This window comes from Loxodonta africana, chromosome 6 (assembly GCF_030014295.1).
Source record: "Loxodonta africana isolate mLoxAfr1 chromosome 6, mLoxAfr1.hap2, whole genome shotgun sequence".
Taxonomy (NCBI): domain Eukaryota; kingdom Metazoa; phylum Chordata; class Mammalia; order Proboscidea; family Elephantidae; genus Loxodonta; species Loxodonta africana.
In genome coordinates, this window is record NC_087347.1 from 77,541,495 (window position 1) to 77,566,755 (window position 25,261).

The 25,261-nt window shown below is 40.5% G+C and overlaps 1 protein-coding gene across 1 annotated transcript in view; it reads left to right on the top strand.

Annotated features, from left to right (window-relative positions):
• The window catches only part of LRP2 (LDL receptor related protein 2), a 155,622-nt gene that overhangs the window by 126,479 nt on the left and 3,882 nt on the right, over positions 1 to 25,261 (top strand). Inside the window, exons 64-77 of the mRNA XM_064287447.1 lie at positions 1,717 to 1,848; positions 2,703 to 2,834; positions 4,546 to 4,689; positions 6,055 to 6,220; positions 9,921 to 10,049; positions 12,506 to 12,726; positions 13,716 to 13,892; positions 16,362 to 16,481; positions 18,852 to 18,942; positions 19,896 to 19,963; positions 20,149 to 20,269; positions 21,209 to 21,338; positions 22,836 to 22,937; positions 24,434 to 24,541. Coding sequence (XP_064143517.1) covers positions 1,717 to 1,848; positions 2,703 to 2,834; positions 4,546 to 4,689; positions 6,055 to 6,220; positions 9,921 to 10,049; positions 12,506 to 12,726; positions 13,716 to 13,892; positions 16,362 to 16,481; positions 18,852 to 18,942; positions 19,896 to 19,963; positions 20,149 to 20,269; positions 21,209 to 21,338; positions 22,836 to 22,937; positions 24,434 to 24,541 — 1,841 coding nt within the window. The remainder of the gene's footprint in view (positions 1 to 1,716; positions 1,849 to 2,702; positions 2,835 to 4,545; positions 4,690 to 6,054; positions 6,221 to 9,920; positions 10,050 to 12,505; positions 12,727 to 13,715; positions 13,893 to 16,361; positions 16,482 to 18,851; positions 18,943 to 19,895; positions 19,964 to 20,148; positions 20,270 to 21,208; positions 21,339 to 22,835; positions 22,938 to 24,433; positions 24,542 to 25,261) is intronic.

Consider the following 25,261-nt stretch of genomic DNA (forward strand, 5'->3'; position numbering starts at 1 on the left):
GAAAGAAGTTAACTTCAGGTTGCAAATATTATTGATGTGATTATAAAGATAGACTGGATTGCTATTTCTCTGTCTAGTAGTTCTTATTCCTTCTTCATAAAATGGAAAATAGAATGATTTTATATGTCTGGATCTGGGGAAACTAGTTTTTATGTGGATTAAAATGGTCTAATGAAATGCAAATAAATGCAAAAAGGTTATCAAATTTGAAGAAGACCCGCACAGTTTTACATGGTTTCAGCTCTTGTTTAAGGACTTCTTGCTTTATGAGACTATGACCCATTCTAGGGAGCATTTTGTCTGCTGGGACCCCTCTTTACATTATAGATTTTAGAGCTGGAGGAGATTACAGAGTTTGTTTATACACAGTGAGACACAGAAAGGTTATGTATCTGACTCAAAAAACCAAAACCAAACCCATTGCTATCGAGTCAATTTCAACTCACAGCGACCCATAGGATTTCCAAGGAGCGGCTGGTGATTCGAGCTGCTGATATTTTAAGTTAGCAGCTGAACTCTTAACCACTACGCCACCAGGATTTCCATCTGACTCGAGGTTACCCAAATTAATAAAAATTGATCACATTTATTTAGCAGTGTAGAGTGGTCACAACCAACCTTACAGAACAACAAATCAGACAACCTAGTTGGACTGGAGAAATTCCTAGGAAGACACAAAACACTGAGACTTATTCAAGAAGAATAGACTTGTTAAGCAATATGTAGTTGTTAAGAACTCAGACTAGAATTTTATTATAAGGCTTACATGTATACATTTCATATACATATCAACTCCAAGGACAGCGTTCTATTCAATGTCACTGAGCTTTATTTTGTGGTCATTTTTCTTTTTTTGAAACTTTTTTAGTCTATTGAAACCATATATGCAGAATGCCTCTCCATGTATGCCTATTTATGGTTCTAATAACAGTTTATGACTATTTGCATTTACTGCATCCTGGCCAGCTTGGAGATATAGATACAGTTGGTCAGTGTTTCCAAACTGTATACCTCTTATAACTATAATTTCCTCCTATTTGTAACTTTACTTAACCAGTTATCAGTGTTCTTTATGTAGCTCTTAAAAGTATACAGAGGAAAAAAAAAAAAAGTATACAGAGGAATAGTAAAGACTGCATGATTTTACATTCAGAGAAAACTGGTTTGAATCCTTGCTGTGCCATATTCTAGCTGTGTAATCTTGGGCCAAATATTTAACTTCTCTAACCCTTAGTATCCTTATCTATAAATATGTAATTACTTCACAATTTTGTTGCAAGATTAAATAGTTAAACAGTACAGTGTCTGACACATAACAGGTACTCAGGAAGTGGAAACGATAGTCATTGTGGTTAGTAAATATTATCCAAGGTAGTAGAACCGGTAATGACAGTTGCAAGAAGTTACTGTGTGCTCATTTCTGCATAGTCCTAGAGCCCAGAATTGGATTCTCTGTGGATGAGCCTGACAGTGCTGAGTATAATGGAAAAATTGCCTCAAGGATCTAACAGGCCATTAGCAGAAATGACAATCTAGAGGCTCCCTACCCTGTACAAAGGCTTATTCAGAGGTCTCATATCAAAATATCCTATAATAGGCAGGCCAGAGAATAGTTAGTGATGGGTTGGTGTTCCCCCTGATGTACCACTTGACTGCTCATTTGTGAGTGATCTAGTTTATACCTTTCATTTGTAATGCTGGGATTTTGTTTTTCAGATCTAGGAGAACAAAGATCATGTGCTGAAAATCTGTGTCAACATAATTGTACCCAATTAAGTGAAGGAGGATTTATCTGCACTTGTAGGCCTGGGTACAAAGCCAGTACTTTGAACAGAAACTTATGTCAAGGTAGAGTATATTTCCTTCAGTTCTTATTAGGAGAGCCTTGTACAGTATACATTCATCACTCATTCCCTTTTATTAAATCACCGTTTATTTCCCTTAATGATTCCCCGCCTCCCCACCCACTGTATACATACACGTGCTGTCTTACCAGTGCCTAGCAAAGTGCATGGCCAGTAAATGTGGAATTGATATGAATTATTAAGGCATTGGTGAGATGGCTGCTAAAGTATCAACATGTGAGCTAATTTAAAAGAAAAATAAACACGTCTTACTTTCTAAGTCAAACAGCATGTATTTATTATATAGCTACTTATGCCAGACAAATTAGTTCTAAAGTATGGACTCGGAAGGTAACTTACTAAGATGGTAAGTGATGAGTATGATTTTAGTTTTCTTCTAATTTACTGTTTTTAACTCATGATGTGTCATATTCAGATGGTTGTAAAATTTCTTTTGGGAGCTGAAGCTTTTTAAGAACTCAATTGAAAATCCAAATCAGTGATTCCCATGCCTGAGCAAAAGGGAAGTGATGTCAAGCAATAACAACAAAATGACAGCTACTTTACTACAGGGGAAATTTTTGCTCACCTATGGAGCAGATTCAAGCTGCTTACCAGCTTTGGAACTTTGGGCTTAATAATAGTCTATACTTCATAGAGGATTTTTGGAAGATTAAATGAAAAAAGCATGTGAAACACTGTCTGAAACTTAGTAAGTATTCCAGCTATGTTGGATATTGTTGCTCATTTTCATCTGTACTCTTCGTAGTCCTCTTCGTGAATATGAATTTAAACAGAAGCAGAGTCTGTAAGCAATGGGTGGGAGCAAATATTGCATGTTTTTTTTTTTTCCCTCAGACATCAATGAATGTGAGCAATTTGGGACTTGTGCCCAGGACTGCCATAACACCAAAGGAAGTTATGAATGTGCCTGTGTGGAGGGATTCAAGTCTATGGGTGACCCCTATGGAAAACGATGTGCAGCTGATGGTAGGGTGGTTTCATATTGGGATTAATTGACTTTTGGGGGAATAAATACTAATGAGTAATGAAATTGCAGAATATAAACGTCAGTCCCTAAGAGCCTTGTTTTTAACTCACTAGCTACTTCTTTCCCAATACCCATCCAGTCTCTTCTCCTCTCACATCACCTGCTAGCTTAAAACCATCACTACGATCCCACAACAAGTATTTAAGATTTAAAATGATAAGAGTCTGGTGTTACTGATTATTATGGGTTTAGCCCCTTGCCCAACCTTGATAAAGATTTCAAAAAGTGGACAAGATGTCAGCCTCTAAAAGGCTCCAGTGACAACAAAGGTTGCATGTGTAATGATTATCAGCAGAAGGAAATTAATGAAGCCATCTAGCTCCCACCTGCACGGAGATCAAGATTCAAGGCCCTGTAATTCAAGACGTGTCACAAAAACAGTCATATTGAATTGGGACAAATCAAGGATGCTCTGTTGGCAGATTCCCCCTGACCCTGGTTTTTTTTTTTTTTTTTTTTATTGTTGTTGTTCATGAACTTCTGATCACAGACAGACTGGAGTCAATCGTTCTATATTTTAACCTAATTCCAGTATCTGAGAATCAAACCTGATATAAAGCAGTAATCAGTACTAGATAGAAATGACAAGAGGAAGCATAAGTATAATATTTCCAGAGGTCTGATCTAAATTGGAAAACCCTACTTAGGGGTATAGACCTTATAGATTTGGAGTTTGTGCTAGAGTAAAGGACTTGATAAGGAAAGAGCAGGTTTGTTTTGCAAATTAAGGGTACAATGGCTAAAATGGTTGTTCGATTTCTTCATACAAATAGGGTTCTTAAAGCAAATATTTGACTAGCATGCTTAAATATTTTACCCTCCAAACATTTCTGAAACTAATAAAAACTAGGGTAAAGGCATTTGAACAGTTGTTCGGGTAATTAAGCAGCAAATTAGAAATGTTTAAATCTTTGAATGGAGGACATGACTGAAATAAATTAGAATATTTGAGATAGAGGGAATATGTAAAATGAACTATTAAAATTTACTTAAATTGGAGTCGATTGACATTATTCAAGTAAATTAAAAGCAAAATTCCAAACTGTGCATCTTGGGATGAGTCACCAATGAAATAGCTGCTTTAGGGAAAAATCAAGAATAAGCTTTTTTTTTTTTTTTCATTAGCTAGGAGCTAAATTGGGTCATAGAGCTGATCACCTGCTAAAAAACCTGTCAGTAAAAAGTAAGAAATGAGAACTTTCTGGTAGCTTTTTAGTAGAGCTCCTAACACTATTTCTTCTGTGAGATGGAATGTCTAAATCTTGTCTGTTTAATGGTAGTGAAGAAAGAAATCAAATCAGTGAAAATATAGATTATATAGGGGTTAGGAAGTGGGGAAAAATTCCTTTTCCATCTTGCCTTGCTCTAAACCTCCTCCTTAATAAAGAACTAAAGAATTGATAATACACCTAACAATATGTTAGCTTTCCACCTGAAATAGAGATAAAAATGTCCATGGTCATTGATTTTGCAACCCAGCTGGGTAGTCAGCTCAACTGATTAGCAGGGATAGTCAGATTCCTTTAAAAACCTATGTTTTTAAAGCAAGGGTTTGTGGATGGATACCTGATATGCATCGTAAATCTTACTGTATATAAAAAGGTTGATGTGGAATTCAGAAAGATAAAGCAGCTTTTCATTTTTTTACAGGTAATCCTCCTTTGTTACTACTGCCTGACAACATCAGAATTCGAAAATATAACCTTTCATCTGAGAAGTTCTCAGATTATCTCGACAACGAGGAGCATATTCAAGCTATTGACTATGATTGGGATCCCGAGGGCATAGGCCTCAGTGAGTATAAACTTTGGCATCTGTCGTTGGTATTCGCTGAATTAATTAAATTTTTAGGTGTTGAATTTTGGGGATAGATGAATTCTGTTGCATGACTGGAAGAGGAAGCTCTATCTATCCTGCTTGCACCTGACACCTTTTGGCCTTCGATACCAGCTAACCTTTCTTGACTTCTTGCCAAACCTTCTCTCCCATCTCTGGGGATTATCCTTACAATACCACCTCACCTCTCCATGTACTTCAATGTTTGCTTATATAGATGCTGTTTTTCCCTACCATTGTACACTTGTAAAATTCCTACTCCAGCTCAGCTCAAATGTTACCTGCTGTCATTCCTTCTGGCAGAGTTCCGTGATTACTCACACATAAGCCTGTGGTATTTTATACTCACTCTTCCTAAAGCATGTGTTATATTGGGTTATAACTACATGTGCACATAGTTTTCTTCCCATTTGCTCTTTGGATGCAGAGATTGAATCTAACTTATCTCTATGTGCCTAGCACCTTGCCCGGCATCTAGGATAGTGTACAGGGTGGGTGCTCTAGAAATTTAGTTGGATAAGTGAAAAAATGGATGACTCCTATTGTGGAGTCTCTCATGGCTCTGCAAGGTGTAGGGGTGATGATCTATGGAGCCGGAGTTAAAAAAAAAAAAAAAAAATACGCCTTCTATGTCGGTTAAACTCATCTACTAGCTTTATGACCTTAAACAATTCTATAGCTCTCATTTTTTTAAATCTATAAAGTAAATGTAGTAATGTGGTTCTGCTGGCCTACCTTTGAGGTTGCTTTGAAGATTGAATATGATAACAGATGTGAAAATGCTTTGCAAACTGTCACGAACTATACCAAATGTAAGATTTATTATTGTTATATTTTTAACTTCACTATGCAATACAACAAGCTTTTTAAGAATGGTGTTTACCTAGAAAACCAGCAGGTTCTCAGCATATACCTTAAATAGCCTTCTACTATCCTTTCGTCTGTAAATAAATTGGACTTCTCATTTACGTGGCTCCTTCATGGCTCTCCACAGCTTGGCCCTTGTTTGTGTATATATTCAGCTCAAACTAGAGCTTGAAACTAGCATATGATCCTAATGAGAGTGAATAGGCTCTTGGCTGAAATATATTTTAATGAATTACCCTCAAATTGAAGCAATTAAGTAAATATCAGTAAGTTATCAGTTGAAGCATTTATAGCATAAAAGGATTTTATCATATCAGTGTAACTGAATTATTTGTAATTTAAGGGACTGTACTTTTTTTAAAAATGTGGAGCTGTCAATAATGAACAGTACTCACCTGTTCCTCCCTTAGCAGATATTCTTAGTATGAAACTGACCCATGTGTCTTGCCTCTGCAGGTGTCGTGTATTACTCCGTGCTAGGGGAGGGCTCTAATTTCGGTTCTATCAAATGTGCCTATATCCCCAACTTTGAATCCGGTAGCAATAATCCTGTGCAGGCAGTTGACCTGAACCTGAAATACATAGTGCAGCCAGATGGATTGGCAGTGGACTGGGTTGGAAGGTAAATTTGCCACTCTCTTGCCTATTTGTGTTTTCCTTGCCAGAGCTCCCTGCTGCTGTCCGTGTTACAGCTGGGTCCAGATGTGCATACATGCAGCCCCTGGTGCAGCTGAGTGATGCCCAGGCTGGCTCTAGCTCCAGCAACCAGCTCTGTTTACTCCAGTGTGTCATATAAACATTATCATTTCCTATATTGTATGTGTGCCATGGAAAAGTTTGAGAAATCACCAAAGTCAAGATTCTATAGTCTATCTAGGAGAGCATTCTTACAGAGTTCTGGATTCCAAAATCAGTTTTCACTATGGTGTTGTTGTTAGGTGCCGTCGAGTCGGTTCCAACTCATAGCGACTCTATGCACAACAGAACGAAACACTGCCTGGTCCTGTGCCATCCTTACAATCATTGTTATGCTTGAGCTCATTGTTGCAGCCACTGTGTCAATCCACCTCGTTGAGGGTCTTCCTCTTTTCCGCTGATCCTGTACTCTACCAAGCACGATGTCCTTCTCCAGGGACTGATCCCTCCTGACAACATGTCCAAAGTATGTAAGACACAGTCTCGCCATCCTTGCCTCTAAGGAGCATTCTGGCCGCACTTCTTCCAAGACAGATTTGTTTGTTCTTTTGGCAGTCCATGGTGTGTTCAATATTCTTCGCCAACACCACAATTCAAAGACGTCAGCTCTTCTTCTGTCTTCCTTATTCATTGTCCAGCTTTCAGATGCATATGATGCGATTGAAAATACCATGGCTTGGGTCAGGTTCACCTTAGTCTTCAGGGTGACATCTTTGCTCTTTAACACTTTGAAAAGGTCCTTTGCAGCAGATTTGCCCAAGGCAATGCGTCTTTTGATTTCCTGACTGCTGCTTCCGTGGCTGTTGATTGTGGATCCAAGTAAAATGAAATCTTTGACAACTTCAATCTTTTCTCCGTTTATCATAATGCTGTTCATTGGTCCAGCTGTGAGGATTTTTGTTTTCTTTATGTTGAGGTGTAATCCATACTGAAGGCTGTGGTCTTTGATCTTCATTAGTAAGTGCTTCAAGTCCTCTTTGCTTTCAGCAAGCAAGGTTGTGTCATCTGCATAACGCAGGTTATTAATGAGTCTTCCTCCAATCCTGATGCTCCGTTCTTCTTCATAGAGTCCAGCTTCTCGGATTATTTGTTCAGCATACAGATTGAATGGGTATGGTGAAAGAATACAACCCTGACACACACTTTTCCTGACTTTAAACCAATCAGTATCCCCTTGTTCTGTCCGAACAAAGGCCTCTTGATCTATGTACAGGTTCCTCATGAGCACAATTAAGTGTTCTGGAATTCCCATTCTTCACAGTGTTATCCATAGTTTGTTGTGATCACACAGTCGGATGCCTTTGCATAGTCAATAAAACACAGGTAAACATCCTTCTGGTATTCTCTGCTTTCAGCTAGGATCCATCTGACATCAGCAATGATATCCCTGGTTCCACGTCCTCTTCTGAAACCAGCCTGAATTTCTGGCAGATCCCTGTCAATATACTGCTGCAGCCGTTTTTGAATGATCTTCAGCAAAATTTTGCTTGGGTGTGATATTAACGATATTTTTCTATAATTTCCACATTTGGTTGGATCAACTTTCTTGGGAATAGGCCTAAATATGGATCTCTTCCAGTCAGTTGGCCAGGAAGCTGTCTTCCATATTTCTTGGCATAGACGAGTGAGCACCTCCAGTTCCGCATTTGTTTGTTGAAACATCCCAATTGATATTCCATCAATTCCTGGAGCCTTCTTTTTCACCAATGCCTTCAGAGCAGCTTGGACTTCTTCCTTCAGTACCATTGGTTCCTGATTATATGCCACCTCTTGAAATGGTTGAATATCGACTAATTGTTTTTGGTATAATGACCCTGTGTATTCCTTCCATCTTCTTTTGATGCTTCCTGCGTCGTATAATATTTTCCCCATAGAATCCTTCACTATTGCAACTCGAGGCTTGAATTTTTTCTTCAGTTCTTTCAGCTTGAGAAACGCCGAGCGTGTTCTTCCCTTTTGGTTTTCCATTTCCAGCTCTTTGCACGTGCCATTATAATACTTTGTCTTCTCGAGACGCCCTTTGAAATCTTCTGTTCAGTTCTTTTACTTCATCAATTCTTTTTGCTTTAGCTGCTCGACACTCAAGAGCAAGTTTCAGAGTCTCCTCTGACATCCATCTTGGTCTTTTCTTTCTTTCCTGTCGTTTCAGTGACCTCTTGCTTTCTTCATGGATGATGTCCTTGATGTCATTCCACAACTCGTCTGGTCTTTGGTGACTAGTGTTCAATGCGTCAAATCTATTCTTGAGATGGTCTCTAAATTCAGATGGGATAGACTGAAGGTCACTATGGTAGCATAGTTTATTAGATGAAGAAATGAGACACAATTCTCAACGAAGCAGTTGAGATGGAATATTTCTCTATATGGTAGTTATTTTGGAAATGATTAATGCACATCTTGTGTTTTAATCAGGCTTTGTAGACTGAACTGATTGGAAATTCGACCTTCCTATTTAATCTTTGGATTTGAGTTAACAGAGTTGTGGGTTCCTGCACTTTACAAACTTCTAGAATCCCAGGGATCACAGCCATACATTTGGATGACCCTTAAGTAGGAACCTTAAATAGTATCATCATCAGGTAGATGCATGACATGGCAAACTGATGTGGAGAGGTTATTAAGCTTCTTCTTCAAGGAGGAGACTTGTAGTGAAGTGACATTTGTAGGGATGTGATTAAGTTAGAATCAGAGCTCAAGCGTTCATAGAAACCCCTGTGCTCTTGAAAATGAACGAATAATAGAAAAATGTTTGAGAGGGAAAGTTCAGGGACTCACTGCCCTCCTGGAGAATGAAGAGTCATTTGCAATATAAATTAATTTTCACCTTTTCACAAACTTGTCTAGTGTTTCTGAAAGATTTGAGCGTCTCTGAAGAAGTTAATTACATCCCCACTGTGCCTTTAGGTCAAAAGGAGGCTCATTTCAGTGTCTTCAGACAGGAAATAAAGCTTCAGAGAATTGTTATTAGAGTCAGGAAGTTGAAATGCTCAGCTTTAACACTTCCTTCTGAAAGCCAGCCAAGCAATGGCAGGTCTATCTTCTTGTTTGAAGTTTTACCTCATTCTCATCCTGAATGAATTATTGAATAAAGAAACTTCTGGATTTTTTTTCTGTTTGTAAATACTGAGACCTGCAGCTTTAAGGGGTGTAAATAAGAATAGGATGGCCTTGCTGAGATTGTCTTTTAGAAAGACTATTTCCACTGATTCTTGGAGCTGATTCCAGATTCCTGATTGGTATGGCTCTTTGTTAAGGAGGAAACAGACTTATGGGAGCAATCAGAATTAAAGCGCCAGCCCATAGGTGTCTTAATGACTTCTCCCTGGAAGCATATGCCTCGTAATAATACTGATGTGAGTCCTGACTGCTTATTCAGCAGCTTTGGCTGATAAGGCCGGAGCCCCCTCCATCCCTCACTCTTCCACGTGTAACCTTCCACAGATGCCCCCTTGGCTGAAGAGATTGGGGCATTCCTGAGAGAGGGGCACTGTGTCAGATCACAGGTATCCTAGTAGCTGTCTTGTCGGTTAGAATTTTCAACCTAAATAACCTCATCTTCAAATCTTTTCCCAAGAAGTGGCCAGTCTAGCCTTTTCCATTATTTAACTTTGTCTCTCTAAATTCAGGCATATTTACTGGTCAGATGCCAGAACAAAACGGATCGAGGTGGCTAAGCTTGATGGAAGGTACAGAAAGTGGCTGATTTCCACCGAACTAGATCAACCAGCTGCAATTGTTGTGAATCCCAAACTAGGGTAAGTATGCAAAGGATTCTTGATGTTCTAGATATTTTCCAATGAATTCTCATAGAAGTACATGTCTCTAATGATTTTTAAAAAATTGTACCAAAGTTGTTCTTGGACAATAAAAATAGCCCAATGTATAATATTCTTACCATATGCCAGCTACTATGCTAAGTGCTCTCTGTACACATTAACTCATTTTAATCATACAAAAGCCGTATGGATTAGGCATAACTTTTTATCTCCTGTTTACAAATGTGGATGAGATAATATCCTGTTACTTTATTCAGCAATCGCTGGCTATAATATAAGGTAGAAAAGGATGAATGCCACAATCAAACTATTGTGAACACTGTGGTAGGCCTACTACTTGCAGAGGATCAGAGAAGATTATAGCTAGGGAGTTGACTTTAACTGAACCTTGAAGATTAGGACCCACTGGGAATATAATAGGTGATAAAGTATGTGGTTCCCAGAGAGATCAGTATGGATGAGAGTGAGGTTAAAGACAGACCTGGTTGGTTGTCTTAGATGTAGACAGACAGACAGAGACAGGGCGGGCTTCATAAGCACAAGACATGGACATAAGCATGAACAAGGTCATGAAGGAGGAAAACTCATTCTGTCTACCAGTTTTTTTTTTTTGATTGAGATATAATTTATATGCTGTAAAATTCATCCCTGTAAAGTGTACAATTCAGTAGCTTTTATTATATTCAGAGTTGTATTTTCTATCACCACAATCAACTTTGGAACATTTCTATTACCCCAAAAGAAACCCTGCATCACTTAGCTGTCACCCTCTTATCTTCTCATCCTTCCTCCACACCCCAGTCCTGGCAACCACTAATCTAATTTCTGTCTCTATGGCTTTGCCTATTTTGGACATAGCCTTCAATTGGAATCATTCAGTATGTGCTCCTTTGTGACTGACTTCTTTCATATGTACATTGTTTTTAATTGGAACAGAACAAGGTGATATTCACCAGTTTTTGAGCCTTTTATTATAGGCTTTGGGCCTACTCAGTATACGGAAGTCTCTGGCCATGTTTTTTCCAGAGCCCAGTTTGTTTAAAATCCACAGATTTCTCAATAGAACTTAAGGTTTGGTCTAGACCTGATAATTGGTTTAGATTGGAGTTTGCAAAATGGTAGCCAGGACTATAAATATGGCCCATAAACATGTTTGATTTGTAGTCTTTGATCTTCATTAGTAAGTGCTTCAAGTCTATACAGAGCTCTACATTTGTTTACTTTAGTTGCCAACATTTAAAATTAAGAGAAAGAAAGAAAAATCTCAGTTTCTGGCTTGAAAAATCAGAACTATTAACACTAGGTAGGCCTGCATCCCTAGATGCAGTTTTGGCTAGAGGTGAGTCTGTTGCCCTTTTAGACAGGGCCTTGCTCTCGCCATCTGTGTCACTCATAACTGGCCCACTCCTCACATTTATCTCACCTGCCTGGTCTCACTAGATATTTGAGGTTTTGCAACTCCGTGTAATGCTTTACTGTCGGGTCATCTTCTTTTGCTTGCTTAGTGTCTTAGTTATCTAGTGCTGCTATAACAGAAATACCACAAGTGGATGGCTTTAACAAATAGCAGTTTATTCTCTCATGGTCTAGTAGGTTCAAAGTCCAAATTCAGGGTGCCAGCTCCTGGGGAAGTTCCTTCATCATCAATCTCCCCTGGTCTAGGAGCTTCTCAGGGCAGGGACCCCAGGTCCAAAGGATGTGTTTTGCTCCTAGCCCTACTTTCTTGGTGGTATGAGGTCCCCATCTTTCTGCCAGCTTCTGTCTCCTTGTACCTCTTGTAAGATAAAAGGTGATGCAGGCCACATTCCAGGGAAACATCCCCTACATTGGGTCACGGCTGTCACCTGAGTAAGGTGTTCATCCTACCCTAATCCTCTTTAACATAACCTAATTTGGGCTCATTAACCACAGGCAGAGATTAGGATTTACAACATACAGGAAAAGCACATCAGATCACAAAATGGTGGACAATCACACAATACTGGGAATTATGGCCTAACCAAGTTGACACAAATTTTGGGGAGACACAATTCAATCTATGGCACTTAGACAATTTCTTTACTATCACATATTAACTGGATACAAAATGCAGATTATAAAAGAGTTAGAACATAAACTCCATGTGTTTATATCTCACTGCCTCTCACATAGTAGGCACTTAATAAATAGTTCTTGAGGAATGGACAGGTTTCATAATTATATTTTTTGCATGGTCTGAATATGTGTCTTTCAGACAGAGTTGGCCAGTTTCTATTAAGGAAATGCAGTTTTCAGGAAAGATAGGCCACAGATGTATTCGATTTCCCTTTGAAATAGTCACTTAGCACCCAGGTCACTGAGAAAAACAGATGATTACCCTACTAGAAGCCCATGCTCTGTTTTAGTGGAGAAGCTCCACTAGATTCAATGCTACAATGAAGAACCTTTTGTTACAGGCTTCTGTACTGGACTGACTGGGGAAGAGAGTCTAAAATTGAGTGTTCCTGGATGGATGGGCAACATCGGCAAATCTTGGTTTCCGAGGACCTTGGTTGGCCAACAGGCCTTAGTATTGATTATTTGAACAATGACCGGATCTACTGGAGTGATTCAAAGGAGAACGTTGTTGAATCCATAAAATATGATGGAACTGATAGGAGAGTCATTTCAAATGAAGGTTAGAAATGGATGAGAATTTGATATGTTTCTAGTCTCTTTGCCCATTTTGTCAGAAAGGAACACTGATCTTAGGAAATAGTTTATATACAGTTTCTTAGACACTCCTCAGCTCCCAGTTGGTGATTTCAAGCAGATGAATCCATTAGTAATATTTAAGTCCCTTTTTCCCCTTAAAACAAACAAACAAAACTTCTCAGCAGCCAACGCCCAAATAACTGAGTTTCCTGTTAGGTTGCTCTGATAGAGGTGTGGTTTATGCATACAAATATTAATCCATGTATAGCCACTTCCAGACGTGGTAGTTTTAGATTACTCACTATTTACAGCAGGAAACATCTAGAAGGAGAGGGACACTTGATTTTTTATCCAGGCCCTGCAGAATTGCAACAATCCACACATATCACGTTTTTTTCTCCCTGACCAGTAGTGTCTTAAATTCAGAGGAAAAAAACCTCTGCCGTACAGATTTGTTTTCCAAAAATAAGATAAAATCAGCAAATTGGAAGTGAACTAAACCTGTTGCTGTTTATTCTGACTCCTAGGGACCCTGTAGGACAGAGTAGAACTTCCCCATAGGGTCTCCAAGGCTGTAATCTTTAATGGAAGCAGACTGCTACATCTTCTCCCACAGAGTGGCTGGTGGGTTCAAACTGTTGACCTTTCAGTTAGCAGCCGAGTGCTTAATCACTGTGTCACCAGGGCTCCTAAAAGTGAACTAGTCCCCTATAATTGTGTCAGGCAATATGCATTAATCTTGATTAATTTTCATCATCTTGATCTCCCAGTCAGCATGCTTTTGTGATCATGTACAGAGACCTGAGTTCCTTAATGACAGTCTACCAGAATGTTCTGGGAGTTTCTAGGTGTTGCATTAGGGATAATTCAAGCAGAATGTATAATTCAAGCAGAAGTGGTGTTGGGATCTTTTCTTTTTAATAACCTTGTTTTGTTCCCTGTGTTTCCCCCGCACCCTCCGTGGATAAGCAGCAAGGAACCCTTATAGCCTGGATGTCTTCGAAGGCCAGATATACTGGACATCTAAGGAAAGGGGAGAAGTATGGAAGGAAGATAAATTTGGGAATGGAGATAGAGTGAAAGTGCTGACAATGAGCCCTTGGCTCACTCAAGTTCGAATCTTTCATCAACACAGACACAATCAGTCAGGTAAATACCGTGGAATAAGATGGTCCTTATCATCTGGAAACCATATTTCAAATTAATGACAACATTGTTGGAGAATGGTAGTGGATAATAATAGGTTGATCTCTTGGTGCATGAAAAAAATGTGTGTTTTAACCTAATAAGATTGAATGTCAAGTAAAATTATGCAAACCACTAACAGATATGAAATAAAAATATTTCAGTCCTCATTATTACTTAGAGTTATGGATATGTACCTGTAGACCACAGGACCCAGCAGGTCCTGGAACCCTGATAAGTACAAGTTGGATTGCTGAGTCACAAAATGAGTTCATAGATATCAGAAGTCTTATCTACTCCTGTAGTTGAAAGGCCAGGCTAGCCAATTTGTCCTAAGATATGTCAACCTTAGCTTAAAATTGTCAGCCGTATTCTCCTCCCCTCTTTCTCATTTTTTTAGTTCTGGGCCCTGCTTCGTCAGGTCACCTGTGTTCTAATTCACCCTTCAACATAGTACAGAGCAAGGTGAAAGGGAAAGGAAATGTTTTTTGCTGTGGTTTCCTCACCTTTTTTTGTTGTTGTTGTACTTTAAGTGAACGTTTACAGCTCAAGTTAGTTTCTCATACAAAAATATATACACACATTGTTATGTGACCCTAGTTGTTCTCTCTATAATGTGACAGTGCCCTCCTCCTTTCCACTCAGTGACCAGTCAACCAGCTCCTGTCCCTTTCTGCCTTCTCGTCTCTCCTCCAGACAGGAGCTGCCCATTCAGTCTCATGTATCTACTTGAGCTGAGAAGCACACACTTCACGAGTATCATTTTATGTCTTATAGTCCAGTCTAATCTTTGTCTGAAGAGTTGGCTTTGGGAATGGCTTTAGTTCTGGGTTAATAGGAGTTCGAGGGCCATGTCTTCTGGGGTTCCTCCAGTCTCAGTCAGGCCATCAAGTCTGGTCTTTTTACTAGAATTTGAGTTCTGCACCCTACTTTTCTCCTGCTCCCTCAGGGACTCTCTGCTATGTTCCCTGTCAGGGCAGTCATTGGTAGTAGCCCAGCACCATCTAGTTCTTCTGGTCTTAGGCTAATGGAGCCTCTGGTTTATGTGGCTGGAAGGGAAATTTTTGAGAAGAGGAAAGGAAATATACCTGGGCTGTGTACATCAGGTTCTGTCTTCAGACATCTGTTCCTTCAAAACCCTTATAAAGAGGATTTTATCCTCATCTCACAAATAAGGAAACTGAGGCTAGGAGAGATTTAATAACTTCGTGTCCAGTTCACACAACTAATAGATGCATTTAGTTGCAGAAATGATCTTAAGTTCAGTACTGTCCAACCCAAAGTTCACTGCTTTTCTGTTCTGGTCCAGTGGTCAGCATACCTAGGCCCAGGTTGAATTCTATAGCTGTGAGGCATCTGGCAAGTCAACTCCCTTCCCATTCCTACATGTGAAACAAGGGGAGAGCCTGTGCTCCTCATGAGTTCAGCGAGACCCTTAGTCAGCCTTGGTAAAATGAACTCCAGTCTGAGATCCCAGACAGAATACACTTGTGACAAACGCCTTTTCTAGTGAGTAGTTTGGCTTGTGTTGATGATAGTGACTGCCCACTCTTCAACCCTCTCCAACACACCCCAGGCCCTGCCAATAATAAATGTTCTTGTGCTCTAAGTGTTCCTGCAGTCTTATAGGCAGGAGGGGAGAGCACAGTACACCTGGGTGGCCTCTTGTCTGGTCCCTGCAGAGAAAGAAGTCTAGTACTGGTTGGTATTCAGGCAGAGGAGAGCCTGCCACTGAAGGAAAAGCATCTCAGCCAGTTAACACCCTGGGCCCCCTTTGGAAAGCAATGGTGAGATATAGGCCAGAGACCCAGCCCAGCTGTGCTAGATTAACATTTACTCAGGTCCAGTGGTTCTCAAAATACCTCCCCAGGTGATTCTGATATATAGCCATGTTTGGGAATCATACCTCTAAATTCCCTTGTCTTTCAAATAAGGAAACTGAAGCTCAGAAGAAAGTTCTTGGAGAATGGGGGTGGAAATCACGTCTTCTGGATTGTATCTTATCATATCTTATGATTTATCCAAGTTTGGGTAGTGATAAATTTTGATATAATAATGGGCTCCTGTTGAGCCATCTAAAGTTGCTTTAGCACTGATTAGATTTTGAAGTTATGCAATGAGCCAGATAGATACAGAAACTACCTTCAAAAATCTGACAAGGACATAGAGGAGACAGGTGAAACCAATAGAAAATGTGGGTGGTGTGGAACTGGGATGGATGGCACAGAGGGCTATGTCAGCTTGTTGCGGTGGCAGGGGATGGTAGTTTAAGTGAGCGTGAGTAGCCAGGTGGCACACGACCTAGAGGTATTGGGATGCTGCCTGGGCTCTGCCACCACCTGGCAGAGTCACAGCCCAGTTGATGGGCATATGTTAGGTTGGGGTGTTCATTCTCTCCTCAGGACCTAACCCCTGTTCTCATCTGCTTTCCAGTGCCCAATCCCTGTAAAGATGTCTGCAGTCACCTCTGCCTACTGAGACCTGGAGGATACAGCTGTGCTTGTCCCCAAGGCTCCAGCTTTATGCAGGGGAGCTTCACTCAGTGTGATGCAGGTAGAGCTCGTCTGTCTGTGCATCACCTTCTGCAGGAGTCCCTGTGTGTTAGATCATTTACAGACTAGAATAGAAGAGGGATGAGAAATGTGGGAAATAAACAGAGTTGAATGGCACTCAAGGGGCCAAACAGAACTTGTGTCCCAAGGGTTTCTGATAATTTGTTACTAAGATCTCCAGAAATACAGATCCAATGCCCCTGAATCCACTGTTATATGGTTTTGTAAAGGCATTTTGAAGAGTGGGTTTTGTATAAGACCTCTTCATCCACCTCATACTGGGTTCCTATTGCCTTAGGAATCTATTTGGCCTTAATTGGAGTTCCTCAAGTTAGACAGCCATGCTGCTGAGGTGGGAGGGGGTTAAACAGCACGGTGTGGGACGGAGGTGGGGGGGAGGGGGCTCTAGAGGATGGTCACTGGTTTTCTCACATGCTCATTTTGACAACTGAAGTTTTGACCACTGAAAAGAGTCACATTTTGAAAGGTACCTTATGTTGTTGGGAGATGGAGGCTAGAATAAGGAGTTGTTGATTGTTGCCAAGTCAATTCAGATTCATGGCAACCTCCTGTGTTACAGAGTAGAGCTGTGGTCCATAGGGTTTTCAAGCAGGGCACTAGGCAGGCCTGCCTTCTGAGGGGACTCTTGGTGGGTTTGAACTGCCAACGTCTTGGCTAGTAGTCAAGTGCTTAACCTTTTGCACCACCCAGGAACCTTAGGTGGTGGTTTCTCATCCTAAATGCTATTCTTGGGTAAGAACTTTTTTCAATGTGTATTTTAAATTAAGGAGTTAATAAGAATCCTATTGCACAACCATAGGTAATAACTAATGTCCGTAAGTAGTACCCTGTACGTTAAAAAAACTCATCCTGCAGTTGTCAATTCTGACTCATAGCAACCCTAGTGGCGCATGTAATGGCCTGCAGCCTTGGGGCTAAGTTTTAGCTGACCGGGCAAGGCAGAGGCTTAGCCATCTTCTACCACCAGGGGGAGCAAGTGCTTAAACAAGGCACCACCCTATGTCACCCTTTCCAACCTGAGTAGTTTACAGAATGAACTCAGGGAGAAAAAAACTGCTTCCCTCCTTCCCCCCTCCTCTACCACCATTCTTATCCCAGTGCCACTGGGGGAGATAGTGACAAGATTCTAGTATTTTGAGCTATAGATTGATCGTTTTTTGACATTTATCGCAGTTTCACATTGTAGGAGAGGCACTGTCCAAGTTGTTCACTTCATCTACTACTTCCCTCCTTTAAATTATTAGCCAGTGGTTTATGTTAAGTTTACATTTAAAGGAACTTTAATCAAAGTAAGCACATTAATGATGGTAGTTATTCCATATAGGGTCTTGGCTTGAATTAATTGGTTGATTAATTAGTATAAGTATTTACTGAGTTCCTACTATGTATTAGACACTGTTGTAAGTACTGGAGACAACAGAAGTGAAGAAAGCTCTGAATGAGCTTATATTCTAATAGGACAAGAAATAAACCAAACCAGTTGCCACTGAGTGGATTCTGGCTCATGGTGACCCCATGTGTGTCAGAGTAGAAATGTTCTCCAAGGCGTTTTCATCAGACCTTTTCTTCTGAGAGGGCAATAAATAGAGAAACCAATAAATAAAAATATATGGAGAAAACTAATCAGGATAAGAGGAATGGGGTGTGCTGGGCGGGCGGGGAGGGGGGTGGTGGGTAACTGGGCGTTCAGGGAAGGCCTCTCTGATAAAGTGAAATTTAAATAGAGACTTAGATTGAAGGACTGAGCCAGGAGACTATCAATGAAGACAAATGCAACAAACACTTCTTGAGCGTCTTCTTGGTAATGGCCCATCAGGCACATTCAAGGAGTACGTGGGGCTGAGAGGGGAGCAGGGCCCAGAGCGAGGGTCATTTTTGAGTACTTCTAAAATCAGGAGATCTCTACCTATCTAGCTATCCAGTACCGATGAACCTAAGTGTCCGTTGATGAGTCACTGATGCTTTAGAGCCTTTGGTGGAAGTTCTGAGGTGCGCCTCAACTGAACTCTTGATTTTAATGGTCAAAGAGGAGAGTTCTGAAAACTTCAAATGAGAATGTAAATGTCCTAAGAGATTCCTTTACCACAAGGTTCTTTTAACTATTAATACCTGCTCTGGAATCTAGCACCTCTTTCTTTTCTATCAAATATATGTTACTCTCCAAGACCCTATTATTGTTAAGGAAATCCATTTGCCTAAGGGGAAGGGAATGTTTTCACAGGGAGACTAATCAGCTGCCCCTGTTCTATCCACCCCACCCCGACTCTGGGCACGAGGCAGGTTTGCATGGGGGCAGAGTGCTCTGCTGAGTATGGCCTGCTAACACATGCATGGCTTTCCCTTTCTGCAGCCATTGAATCTCCTATCACCATGCCCCCTGCATGCAGGTGTATGTACGGAGGAACTTGCTATTTTGATGAGAATAACCTCCCCAAATGCAAGTAAGTCTGAATGTTGAGTTCAGAGCTGTACAGTTCACTAATTTTCATATTTTAACCCACTTGCCTTTCCTTGGGAGAGCCCACAGAGAACTAAGGCAGTGCTCCTCCAGCCATAATGTGCACAAGAATCAGCTGGGGATCTTGTTAAAATGCCAATTTTCATCCACCAGGCATTCTGCATTCCTAACAAGCTCCCAGGTGATGCCACAGAGTTGTGCACCACACTTTGGGTAGCAAGAAGTTAGAGAAGTGAAAACAGAATTTGTTTCCCGCTCTCCTGGTACTGTCATTGGCAGTAGGATTGTGGGAGAATGGCGGTAAACAGGGCTGCTTTAGTACCAGGCACACATGACATGCAGAAAGACCGAACTGAGGATTTGGAAAGAAGAAGATTCTTGAGAAAGAAACAAGATAAATAGATGTCTTTAAACAGTATTGAATGAAAGCAAATGAAAGGACAGAACACCATCACGGTTTCCATTTTTACCTTCTGAAGAAGGCTTTCGTAGGTTAGAGAAGAAACCGATAGATTTATTTGATGAGACTGACCCTTTGGGTGCCTCTATAACTAGGCACTGCTACTCCATTGAAAACCCACTACCACTGCTGTCGAGTCGATTCCGACTCATAGCGACCCTATAGGATGGAGTAGAACTGCCCCATAGAGTTTCCAAGGAGCACCTGGTGGATTCGAACTGCTGACCTATTGGTTAGCAGCCCTTAAGTGGTTGGCACTTAACCACTATGCCACCAGGGTTTCCACTCCATTGAAAGTGGAGCACTATTGTTTCTGCTTGTCATCTCTCAGCAGAATAAATAAAACTCACAGCAGGATACATTGTCCAACATGTAATTTACTCAGCCAAAGCTCTCTTGATCTCAGGATGTGCTTATAAATTGCAATTGAAGCCTAAGAGGGGATGGCTGGTGAGTGACTCTCCTTTTACTTTCAGGTGTCCTAGCGGCTACACTGGAAGCTACTGTGAATTAGGCTTTTCAAGAGGCGCTCCTCCAGGAACAAGTAAGTTTTAAGAGTAAGAGCAACCTAGAAATATTCCATGGCCCCTAAATTGAATGCTGTCATATATTCTGTTTAATCTGGTCATTACAAAGCATATGATTCTCGTCCCCAGCTTCTGCTTCTAATTCTGTTGGCCCGTTTCCTTCTTCACATGTTGCCATGCTCACTTCTTCCCTCTTTGGTAGCAGCAGTGGCAGCGCTGTTGGCAGTCATCTTTGTCATCATAATTGGAGCTTTGGCCATCGGAGGATTTTTCCACTATAGGAAAACCGGCTCCCTTTTACCTTCTCTGCCCAAGTTGCCAAGGTCAGTTTTATGACGTGGAATATTAATATTTAGAAGCCTGTGGGATGTGACCATGCTAATAATTTGGTTGATTTTAAGTTAAAAAAATGTAATACACCTGAAGATTGTAGAAATGACAAATGTTTTGTTACTTATATATTTACCACGAAAAAGGTACAATACACAGTTCACGTATTCTGTAGAAACAAAAAAAGTTGTGAGGGTTTACAGCAGTAATGTTAGATCACAACCTCTTAACTGACTGTTTCTCTGAAGCCTGAGTGGCAAGTCTCAAGGCCAAGTGGTTGTGCCTCCTGCTGGGCACTCAGGTTAGACTTGCTGTTGATGGAGTACACGGGAGGCTTGCTGATTGACCAGGCTTTACTTCTGTAAGTGCTCGACCTGCCCTCTGTTAGGTCTCAAGCATTCAGAAATGTGCTTTAATGCTTCCAGTTAGCTAACATCCCTGGGGAAACCTTGGAGGTATAGTGGTTAAGAGCTATGGCTGCTAACCAAAAGGTCAGCAGTTCAGATCTACCAGGTGCTCCTTGGAAACTCTATGGGGCAGTTCTAATCTGTCCTATGGGGTCACTATGACTGGACTGTGATGGGTTTGGGTTTTTTTTTTTTGGAACATCCCTGGGTGGTGCAAATGCTTTGCTCTTGGCTACTAACCAAAAGCCTGGCAGTTCAAACCTACCCCGTGGCACTGGGGAAGAAAGACCTGGCAATCAGCTTCTGTAAAGATTACAGCCAAGAAAGCCCAATGGAGCTCAGTTCTACTCTGTCACCATGAGTTGGAATTGGCTTAACGGCAATGGGTTTTAAGGAAACTTAGTACAATGTTTGACATGTGTAAATTCAGAGTGGGAATTGGGCATTTCATTTAAGCAAGACTTACGGAGAAAATATGAAGAAAAGGTTGTTAAAAAATGTTCTGTTTTGATTACTTCCTTTCAGCTTAAGTAGTCTTGTCAAATCCTCTGAACATGGAAATGGGGTGACCTTCAGATCGGGGACAGATGTTACCATGGATATTGGAGTATCTGATTTTGAGCCCGAGTCTGCTATTGACAGATCAATGGTGATGGTGAGTGTGTTTTCAAAAACGATTATTTGAAGGTTAAGTCATATAATAAACACTTTTTATTAAGAATGAAATTAACCTAATGAATGAGGAAATACCGTATACCTCTCAGAAAAAAGGTCTGCCCTGTATAGTTAAAGGCAGGAAACGTTAGATTTGTTGCAGAAATGTACTTAACGGCCTTAATAACAAAATTGAAAAAAAAATTTTTTTTTTTTTTTACTAGCTACAGTGCTGATCTGGAATCTTAAGCAGTCTTAGGGTTTTTTGCAGAGAGAGAGAGAAGGATGTTTTGCTTTTATTTGATGACATTTTGTATTTACAAAGGAAGGGATGAGGAAATATATTTTTCCTAGTATCTTGTATTTTTTCACCAATGTATAAGTGGTGGAAAAAAACATTGATTTTGGAATCAGTAATAGGTTCAAATTCCAGCTCTGCCACCTCCTTGTTAGGTGCCGTCTAATTGGTTCCGACTCATAGCAGCCCTATGTACAACAGAACGAGACACCGCCCAGTCCTGTGCTACCCTCACAACCATTGCTGTGTTTGAGCCCATTGTTGTGGACATTGTGTCAGTTCATCTCGTTGAGGGTCTTCCTGTTTTTCGCTGACCCTCTACCCCATCAAGCAGGATGCTCTTCTACAGGGACTGGTCCCTCCTGATAACATGTCCAAAGTATGTGAGATGAAGTCTGGCCATCCTTGCTTCCAAGGAACGCTCTGGCTATACTTCTTCCAAGACGGACTTGTTTGTTCTTCTGGCAGTCCATGGTATTTTCAATATTCTTCGCCAACACCAGTATTCAAAGGAATCAGCTCTTTCATCTTCCTTCTTCATTATCCAGCTTTTGCATGCATATGAGGTGATTGAAAACACCACTGCTGTTTCCATGGGTATTGATATACATACTTTGGCACCTTCTGCATATGTAGTATTAGGCATGGAACTTGATCTCTCTCTCACTGCCCCCATCTGTAAGATGAGTACAATAATGCCTTATGTGAGAACCAAATGAGACAGCTTATGAGGAGACAAGTACAGGCCTGGCACAGAGAGGGCTGTCTATAATCAGTATTGGGAAATCATTTTTGGTATTCTGTCTTTTCCCCAAATCTTTACTTTATTCTTTGTCTGAAAATATATTGCCCATTTCTTCTCTTCCCCTCTCCTCCTTCTTGCTCTTCTTCCACCAACCACCCTTTTCTCTGTTGTCCAGGCTGTTCAGACCAAATCTTCAAGTGACTTATTTGTATTAAGGGATTGGAGAGAATTCTGATGTAGGAAGAATGTTTCAGTTTTCTTGAGTGTGTTAGTGAATTTATGTTATTCTATATGGAGGACTTGTGTTTCTGCTAACTTTTGGCCCATTTTCTAAGACATCATATTTTGGTTAGATTTGGTATAGCGCATGCCTCCAAGAGTGAGGAAAGCACCTTCTTCTCTGTGTGAACGAGACCAGCGTGGTGTGATAACTCTTTTTTTTTTTCCCCCATCAGAGCGAACACTTTGCTATGGACATTGGGAAGCAACCCATAATATTTGAAAACCCAATGTACTCATCTAGAGACAATGCTGTCAATGTGGTTCAGCCAACCCAGGTAAGAAACCACAGTCCTTTCTTTCAGTTATTGCTGTTGCTGGATTTCATTCTATTGAGCAATGACCTCTTAGAATTCTCCTAACCTTCCCTCCAGATGGAAGGAAGCACAGAGGTCCATTTCTCAGCTTCATCATCTGCAAGGACAAGACCGACCCACAAACATAACACCTGAAAACAACTAGAATCCTGTTTTGTTGCACAGTTGTTGAGGGTTCTGAGTGGCATCTGAGCAAAACGTATAAGTCCATTAGAACGCTTGGCAAACACAGTGCCTGACATATCCTGAGCTCTCGATAAATGATTGTTGGGCCATTGTGCAGGGATTTTTGGGACTGGATACACTCTCTGGGTTATTATTGGTATCATAAGGGTGTGGTTTGAGTCAAGTCAAAGGGTGGTTGCCCTCATTATGTTTGCTTTCCCATACTTCTCTAAAGAGCGCAGATGTCTCCACAGCTGATAGGTGGATACCTAAATTTCCTTTGGGGTAGCCCTGTTACTCAGTCATCAGTGAGAAGAGCTGGGAGATGAGATAGGCATGTGGATGGAGGGAAAGAATTTTTCATTAGCTCTGGATCGGTTGGCCCAACACCACTTCCAGTGCCCGTCAGCTGCCAACCTCTACCTCCTTTGTTGAAATAACTGACCTTAGTGTCTTAGCCTTTCATTGTTAACACCTAAACGTCACAGGATGTCACAGGATATGGTACATTTTAATACAAGATAGAAATGTTTATTTTATAAACAGGTTTTCTAAGGTCAGAAATATTTGGATCGTGAAAGCATTTTGCCTGGTCCTTTGATATCCAGATAGCAAAACTATAATGGCTTGAAATAAAATGTGGCCAGGTATATAAACACATATCCAAATTTGAGAAGTAATGAATGTAAAAATATAGGAACGGGGTGACTTTCTACCTTATGGTTTATTGTTTCACGGTAATTTCGTCTAAAGGGGGGACCTTGGAATCACATGAATGTTGCAGAAAATATTTTGGGGTATATTAATTTCACTTTGCCTTTTTCAAAAATTCAACGTATTTTAAGCAGTCCTCTGAAGTTATTCATTTATTCCAAATATCCAAGGATGTGATTCTCAACTCACCAGTGAATTCGGGGAATTATTCACGCCATCTTTCTAGGATTTGGCTGCCAACATATAACCGGTGTATCTTTTACCCAAAAACACAATTAACAGTGAGAATAAGTGGTAATAGAGAACACAACAGAAATTGTTATTAACAAGTGACAGTGTGTAGTTGCCTCCCAGGATTAAGGCATGAGATGACTTAGTGATTGGTGTTCCTGATTTTGGGGAGGTAGAAGTGAGTGGTGTTCAGTCCTGGGGTGCCAGGTACCATAAAAAATGGTACCTGACCATGTCTGTGGGAGAACGTTGTGGTAAACAAGAACCAGTGAGTTGAGAGGCAACTTTACATCATTGGTATACTGAATTCCTTCAAAACTGAATAGAGATTTCCAATATGTTCACAGGGGACTGAATCTGCAAGTGGGGTTAGCAAGAATTATGAAAGTTCCATAAACCCATCTGAGATAGCTCCAGAGACAAAGGAGACTTCCCCAGGTGACAATGGAACTCAGGTAACAGTGGCTGACTACTGAAATCATGTGGGATTTGGGAAGAACTTTGCAAAGAACTTTGGTATTAAACTTAGGCAAACTAGGGGGAAACCCTGACAGGCTCACAGATCCCAAAGTGTGTAGACAATTAATAAAAATAATTTTTAAGAATATTGAATTGAAAAGCTTTACACCAAGTAAATCTTCACTCAAAGATTGAGTTTGGAATAATGTTCGTTGTATGTTGAAGACCACGTAGGGAAGGGGTATAGATTTTGGGATCCAGCTTCTGCAAACCAGGGACATTTGGTTTGAGAGAATGACTTAGTATGAATAGAGAGTCCACTGTGTCAAGGATACATATAAAAGACCCTACCCTGTGTGATGTAATTTCATATTTATTCCCTTATTAATGTTATTTTGTCCATTGGTCTACTGCTGTTACCTATATTGACCACTAGATGGCACTAACATATCTTTACCATCCATCTCTCCATCTATTCATCACCCAGTCATTCATCCAATCGTTCAATCAATGCCAGACACCGTGTTTAATTCTGGAGATTAAAAAAAAAAAAAAAACGACAAACAGCAGATGAAGTAGTAATCTATCTTCACGGAGAAATCCAGTAAATTAATTTGATATAAAACCCTATCAATGGATAATGTATCGCCAATTTTAATGGATACATGTTCACCTATCGGATATCTAGATGTTTTATTCTGGGCAGATCATTTCAC